Genomic DNA, 8,332 nt, shown 5'->3' with positions numbered 1-8,332 from the left:
TTTACTGCACCACCTAGTTGCCCCTAGTTCATCATTTCTTATAGCACAATAGTACTCCATTATAATAATATGCCACAACTTGTTTAGCCATTCCCCAGTTGACTAACATCTCCCTCAATTTCCTGTTTGTTGGCATCACAAAGAGAGCTACTATAAATATTTCAGAATATCTAAATTATCTTTCTTCTCCCCTAATCATCTTGGGGAACAGACCTAATAGTGGCATCCCTGGATCAAAGAATATGGTAGCTTTTTTTAGGGCAGGGTGGGTAGGGAGAGAGAAAAAAAAGTACACAGAAGAGAACTTAGAAGGAAGGGTAGCTTTGAAAATGAAGTGTAGTATTTGTTACATAGTTTTTTTTAAAAAAAGTAAGTGTGAAATGGAAATTCATGGTTTTAAATTGCATCTTCTTTTTATGTTGTGCTGTGTACATAGAAATCTCTCTCTCTTTCTCTTTTGTATTTAAGTTCAAACTGAATAAAAAATAAGTAGTTGTAGATCTTCAGGTAGAGAAAGCTTTCTCACTTGGAGTTCTCTACCAGATAACAAATTCAGAGTTCTAGACCACCCCACCCCAAAACCCAACCCAAATCCTACAGAAACAGAGGTGCTACCTCTGTAGATATAAACTGAATGAATAAAAGTACATGTGACTTGATCATTATAATGATACTTGCAATTGATGGCCACTACTAAGCTGTTATGGTAGAGTAACCTATTTTATTTTATTTATTTGTTTGTTTGTTTTTGCTTTTTTTGGAAGGCAATTGGGGTTAAGTGACTTGCCCAAGATCACATGGCCAGTTTTTTTGTGTTAAGTGTCTGAGGCCAATTTGAACTCGGGTCCTCCTGACTCCAGGGCTGGTACTCTATTCACTGCACCACCTAACCACCCCTAAAGTACCCTATTTCAAACTATTTTTCAAAATAATATTTTATTTTCCCCCAATTACATGCAAAACTTTTCATACATAAGTGGATATAGGGAAAAAGAAGTTTTGTCAACAATTGAAACATCTAATATAAATCACTCAAATTTTTCTCATTGTTCTTTCTGTGAGGTCTCAAGCTTGGAGCTGGGGTGGGGGGCAGTGAGGTAGATGTCTCTAAACCATATTGAATTCCTTAAGAAAACAATACTTATTTTTAATTGAATACAGTCTGCCCCAAACCATTTTTTTGGAGTTTCTATCCATTTCTACCACTGTTTGCTCTTGTGATGGACATCTTTCTTGATAATTAATGGAAATTCCACTTCTGAAAAAAGAGTAGACAGGCTCAGAGAGAGGCAGGCAGGAATGAATAAACAGTTAAAATCAGAAACTATAGAGAGAATTCTTCAAATCATTAGGTAGTTGGAGACTGTAAGTTTTGATGTTGAACATTTCTAGACTCAGGCAGTTAAGCCCTGTTTAGCATAATAAACTACATAAAGAAACTTCTAGGATTTGGTAACTTTCCATACCAAATGTAAGCTACCAATTGTTATTTAGACCAGATTGCCTAATACAGTATTTCGTGAAGCCAATGTTCCAAAGAAAGAATGTACAGTTTTGGAAAACTATATAATTCATTTATCAAATAAATCTTAAGAGTCTTAGGTTGTGACTACAGACTTTTTTTTTTTTTTAAAGCAACTGGGGTTAAGTAACTTGCCTAAGTTTTTTTTTTGGCAAAAAAAACTTTGCCAGTTTTTTTGTGTGGGTATTAAGTATCTGAGGCCAGAACCAATCCCAGGTCCTCCTGACTCTGGGGCTGGCACTCTTACTCACTGTGCCACCTAGCTGCCCCCAATTACAGACTTCTTTAAAAATTGGTTTATTTCAGTGAAATTAAAAGACTAACATGTGAGAGGCTGCTAGGCTCCAAGATAACAAAGGTGAAAAAAATTACACAATCCCTGCTCTCAAGGGGATTACAGTCTTATGAAGAACTTCATAGTTAATTTTCCTTTTAATTTCAGGAACCTCTATACAGAGAGGCTGCGTGATGTCATGGAAATTTTAGAATCAGAAGAGCTGGAATGAATTTCTACTTCTTATTCTCACTAGCTTTGTGACTTTAGGCAAATCAACTAAGCTCTATCAGCCTAAGTTTTAAAATGGAGATGATAATATCTATCCTACATATGTCTTAAGGTTGTAAGTATCAAATAGGATCAGGTATGTGAATGTACTTTGCAAATTACATAAATGTAAGGTATTAAAACATTACATGAGGCAATGGGAATTAAAAGATGTGTGGTGTCAGGAAAAATACACCAAACTGGGGTTCAGCATACCTGGGTTCTAGTCCTGGCTCTGCCATTTACTAGTCATGTGACCTTGGATAAGTCCCTTCATCTCTCTGGCCTCAGTTTCCTTATCTGTAAAATGAGGGGGGGTGTCAGACACAGTGATGTCTAAGGTCTCTGAAAGTTCCAAGATTTTATGTTTCTAAATGTTTGAGAATGAAAGTTTTATTTTGATATATATCTAAAAAATTTAATATTTCTAAAAGTTTGCTAAAAGAATCTTTCGTATGAATTTTCTGGAAAAACTCATAGATGAAATCATATATGCAGACAATAGCTTCATAGTACACTTAATTAGCTAGCACACTTGTTTTAGATCATGATTGTAAAGCACTTAGCACAGTGCCTGGCACATAGTGAGAACTATATAAATATTGGCTATTATGATGATGATTGTTATGGTTATCTTTATTAATAGTGGTGGGTGATGAGTTCGTATTCTATAAATTAATTTCATTAGATTTTGACAAGCTATCAAGAAGAAAGTGATTGAAAATTTCCAAAAAAAAATTTGATGACCCCTTTCTAATCATCATCCATATTTTTAGCAAGCATTAAACTTTTTGGCTATTCTCTGAATACACATTCGGTAGCCTAGATGGAAGCAAATGAGGCTTCCTTGTTTGTCAGTTTCTCTTAGATAATCAATAACATAGAAAGTGAAGAATGGGGGCGGCCAGGTAGCACAGCAAGTAAGAGCACCGGCCCAGTGTTGAGAAGACCTGGAGATCGAATCCCGGGCTCAGACACTTAGCACCCACCCAGAAACACCTGGCCGTGTAACCTTGAGCAAGTTACTTAACCCCAATTGCTTAGGGGTGGCCGGATGGCTCGGCGAGTAAGAGCACCGGCTCCAGTGTTGGGACGACCTGGAGATCAAATCCCGGGCTCAGGCGCTCAGCACCACACCCAGAAATAACTGGCCGTGTAACCTTGAGCAAGTTACTTAACTCCAATTGCTTAAAAAAAAAAATTAAAAAAAAGAAAGTGAAGAATGTTTAGATCTAGTATTTTTGCAAACTACCAACTGAAAATATGGAAATGAAGAATGCTTAGGTTTAATTATTTTAGATAGCTACCAGTGCTCATTTCTTAGCTGTGGAGCAGATCTGGATCACTGGAAACATGGTTTTATTTTTTATCTCATCAGGGTTTCAGTAACCAGACCAGTTACTGTTGACTGGATTATCTTCATGTTTTACTTCCACTTGCCCCAGGAGATTGAATCAGAATCATTTCCCTAGTTTGTGAATTTGGAAACCCTAAAGATCAAGCTGAGAACAATCATTTCCACTTACCTGGACCCTACTGATTTACGACATGCTTTGAATAAAGTGTAGGCATGAGATAACCAGCCTTTTAAATTGTTCCTTACACATCTTGAAGCAAGCTGTGTAATGTAAAAGATTTTAAATGCTTCACAGACACTGCTTGTTTTATAGGTTGTAAAGGAATATTCTCTCATCTCCATCATGTTCTTTCCATTTTTGGAGAACAGAAGACTCTGAACATCAGTTTTTATCACTTCCAAGTTACAACATAATAAAAATTCTCAATAAGAGATATTTTTGTTTTACCTTTGGTCCTTCAGGGCCATTTTGTCCAGGAATGCCAATATCTCCAGGAAAACCCTAAGGAAAAATGTAAAAATAAAATTTTACATGCAGAAGTTTCTCTGAAAAAGCACAAATCGGATAGGCATCTCAAAATTCCCTTTTTAGGCTTTTCAAAGGCCAAGACCATTAAAATTAAGGTCTACATCCTAAGAAGTGATATTTGGGACCTTCATTTCTATGGATTTTTCAGTTTGCATTGATGGAGGAAATAGTCACGTAGATAATACCACAGAGACACTGCAGTGAATACTCTGTTGAAGAAGCCATCAAGTTTTGGAACCATGTTCAAGTTTAATGAATGACATGAAGGGTTGTTTTTCCTTTTCAAATATCCCATTCTATTTCATTCCAACAAAGTCTTACTCCAACGACGTATAGGTAACTCTGGATTCTGAGAGATGATGCTGATTGTACCACAAGTCCTGACAGGTCCTTTCAAGCTGGAAAGACTTCAAATATGAACCCAGTGATGATCTATGTGTCTATGACTTCAGTACCAGCCTAGCTAAGTTTGTAACAAAAACAACAACAATTGTATCAATCTGACCCCTGGATGAAGTCACAGTCACTTTTGAAAACCTTCAATAACAAGGTTACTAATTACAAGAAAAAAGACAGTATGCTGACAAAATCTTTGAATCATTGAAGAGATAGAGTTGTGTTAGTTTATGTGTGATGTGAGATACATTATGTTTAGTTATGTTATATTTGGTGAGATGAAGTATGGTATTGTGCTACCCTGGGCAAGTCACTGAACCTTGTTTGCCTCAGTTTCCTTATTTGTAAAATGAGCTGGAAAGGAAATGGTAAACTATTCCAGGATCTTTGCCAAGAAATCCCTAAACGGGGTCTTGAAGAGTCAGATATGACTGAACAACAAGAAATAAATTGAATTAAATCTTGCATTATACATCTTAAGAATGGGTTGCCCCACAAAGATGGAGAGATTTGGGCCAATCAATCAAGTTATGTCAACTAGCACTTATTAAAACCTGCTATATCTAGAGTGACTTCAAAGGACTTGTGATGGAGGTTGCCATCCACATCCAGAGAAAGAAATATGGAGCCTGAATACAGATTGAAGCATATTATTTGCTCTCTTTTTTGTTTTGTTTTGTTTTCTTTCTCATGACTTCCCCAATTTGTTTTAATTCTTCTATGAAAGATGGCTAATGTGAAAATATATTTAATGGGAATGTATATATAAAGTCTATGTAAGATTGTGTGCAATCTTGGAGAGAGGGGAAGGGAGTGAGGCAGAGAAAATTGAAAACTTAAGGAAGTGAATGCTGAAAATTAAAAATAAATAAATTTAACTTTTTAAAAAAGAAAAAGCTTAATAAAAATAGGACAAAAAATCCTACTACATACCAAGCATAGGCAGTTAGGTGATATAAGCAATGGAGTGTCAGCCCTAGAGTCAGGAGGTCTTGAGTTCAAATGTGACCTCAGACACTTACTAGCTGAATGATGCTAAGCAAGTCACTCAACCCTTTTTGCCTCAGTTTCCTCATATGTAAAATAATCTGGAGAAGGAAATGGCAAACCACTCCAGTATCTTTGCCAAGAACCTCAAGAGGAGTCACAAAGACTCAGACATGACTGAAACTATTTAACAACCACAACATATACCAAGCACAGTATTAAGCATGAGCAATACTAAGACAAAAAACAGTCCCTGTTCTCAAGGACCTTGCAGTCTAATGGGGAGATAGCATGCAAACAACTATATTTGCAAACAAGATATATGTAGGATAAATTTGGGGTAGTCTTAGAGAGAAAACACTAAGATTAAAGACTGAAAAAGACTTTTTGCAGAAGGTGAGACTTTAGCTGAGACTTGAAAGAAGCCAGGGAAAAATGAGCAGGTAGCTAGCACTGAAGGAGAGAGTTCTAGACATGGGAGACCATTAGTAAAAATGCAGTCAGTTGGGGTGGCTAAGTGGCACTGGCCCTGGAGTCAGGAGGACCTGGATTCAAATCTGACCTCAGACACTTAACTCTTACTAGCCATGTGACCTTAGGCACATCACTTAACCCCAATTGACCTGCCTTCCCTCCTCCAAAAAGCAAAAAGAAACATGCAGTCAGGTAGTTGTGGATGTAATACTGGGAGTCAACAAAGAGGTAAGAGCTGGACAAATAGATTTAAGAAGCATATATGTAGAGACAGTAAATCAGTCAACCTAAGAATGACAGTTATCACATTAGATGGTAGCTTGGAATCCAAGATGATCTTGATAATGTAGAACAATGGTATGAATCTGGTGACAAAATTTAGTGAAATCTCATCCTTGGATTAAAAACTCAGCTGTAGAATTTGGAGGAAGGTCATGGCCAGGCAACAGTTCATATAAAAGAAATTGAGTTAGAGTTTCAATGAACTGCAGCTATATATAAACCAACACCATGACATTACAGTCTCCAAAGGCTAATGTTATCTTAGGTTGATATTGTAGGAAGAACCCACTGGACATGGCATCAGAAAAAGACCTGGGTTTGAATCTTAGCTCCATAACTTACTGTGTGACCCTTGTAATTTGACTTCTCTCTGCCTCAGTTTCCTCAACTATAAAATGGGGATAATAATAGCACCTACCTCCCAGGGTTTTTGTGAAGATCAAATGAAATAACATTTGTAAAAGCACTTAGCACAGTGCCTTATACGTAGTAAACCCTTAAATACTTCTTTCCTTCCTTTCTTCTCATAGTATAACGGGGAGAAAGTATACTTTTTATCAGTATAATGGGAAGAATATTACTTGAACTATCTGCTCCACAAGGTTGTTATTAGAAAATCACTTTATAAAATCTGAAGTATTATGGAAATGTGAGTTATCTTTATGATAATTAAATAGTCATAGAATCCACCCTGAAGGAAAAACTTTGGTCCACCTATATTCTGCCCTCATCAGACTACATCTAAAGTACTGTGTCCAATTCTAAGTCTTATATATTGACAAGCTTGAAAACAAAATTCAGGATAGCAAGAGGACTGGAGACCATACAAAAATTGTCTAAAGGAGTTGAGGTTGTATATTTTTTAGGGGGGAAGGCAAAGCAATTGGGGTTAAGTGACTTCCTCAAGGTCACACAGCTAGTAAGTGTCAAGTGTCTGAGGCTGGATTAGAACTCAGGTTCTCCTGACTCTAGGGTCAGTGCTCTATTCACTATGCCACCTAGCTGCCCCAGAGGTTGTAAAAGACCTAGGGGAGACATGATAATGAATCTCAAATACCTGAAGGGTTGTCATGTAGATGAAAGATTGGTGAACTTTTTTTTAAATTAGGAATAAAGCAGAGATTGTAGAAAGACAGAATTCAACTTCATAAAAAAGCTTTCTCCAAGGGGCAGCCAGGTGGCTCAGTGAGTAAGAGCACCGACTCTAGTGTTGGGATGACCTGGAGATCGAATCCCGGACTCAGACACTCAGCGCCACACCCAGACATAACTGGCCGTGTAACCTTGAGCCAGTTACTTAACCCCGATTGCTTAAAACAAAAAAACAAAAAAAGCTTTCCCCACATTGGAACCATCCAGAAGTGAAATGGGATCCTTCAAAGGGGGATGGGTTCTGCTGTGTAATTAAAATGGTCAAGATTGCCCCAAAGAGGAAATGGGGAGATGTATCTCTCTTTCTTCTTTGTGGAAGTGGGAACCCAAGGACATGTGATATTGGATATACACTTGCACAATCAGTTGATATGTTGGCTAGTTTTGCTGAATTGATAAAACAAAAAAGAAGCAGTATGTTTATCATTGGAAGTCTTCTAGAAAATGCGGGGTAATATATAGTCATGTGAAATGAATGCTCATTAAATACTGTGAATGGGGAGGGGAAGAGAAAGGTCCCTGGGAGAAGATGATGAGTGACAGGCATCAGGCAAGAACCTAAGAATCATCAGCAAAGGTCCTATGGGCACTGGGGAAGTTCAGAGGGCTATAGCCGGGGTCATCCTAAAGTCTTTTTTGTATGTCAGAGCAGATCTGGGGAAAAAGAAAAAAAATCTGGGGTTGGGAGCAGAGTAAAGTACCCTTAGTCATTAGTCATTAAATAGTCATTAGTCTGGGATATTGCTGGGAAAGTTTCTACTGAACCATGGGTCGTACTAGATGATCTCTAACCCTAATTATAATGTCCTTTACAATACTGAAAATTTATGATTCCAGGAGTTTTAAAACATATAGCTTTAGAACTTTCTCTAGATGGATTATAACAATGGAAAAAAAATCCCCTTATATTTTAAGAGCAAAATGTCAGCCTCTTTCCTGGAAACTAAAAGTAGAATTAAACATCTGATATTTTTCCCTTTCCAAGAGTGATCAGCCTAGACCAATATAACATTTCACTGAAGTATTAAAGTGGAATGACTACCAATTGGGTGTTCAATCTTACCCTAAGGAATGCTGTTTTTCCTTAGA

The 8,332-nt window shown here is 37.2% G+C and overlaps 1 protein-coding gene across 5 annotated transcripts in view; it reads right to left on the bottom strand.

The window, feature by feature from the left end:
- COL24A1 (collagen type XXIV alpha 1 chain) overlaps positions 1-8,332 on the bottom strand; it is a 380,667-nt gene that overhangs the window by 196,030 nt on the left and 176,305 nt on the right. For all 5 annotated transcript variants that reach the window (XM_069094574.1, XM_069094573.1, XM_069094569.1 and 2 more), the window contains exon 21: positions 3,872-3,925. In XM_069094574.1, coding sequence (XP_068950675.1) covers positions 3,872-3,925 — 54 coding nt within the window. The remainder of the gene's footprint in view (positions 1-3,871; positions 3,926-8,332) is intronic.

Source organism: Petaurus breviceps, unplaced genomic scaffold (genome assembly GCF_028583685.1).
Source record: "Petaurus breviceps papuanus isolate PSGF00001 unplaced genomic scaffold, PetGlider_PUasm1.0 220, whole genome shotgun sequence".
Lineage (NCBI taxonomy): Eukaryota > Metazoa > Chordata > Mammalia > Diprotodontia > Petauridae > Petaurus > Petaurus breviceps.
This window is presented reverse-complemented; position numbering and strand designations above follow the sequence as displayed.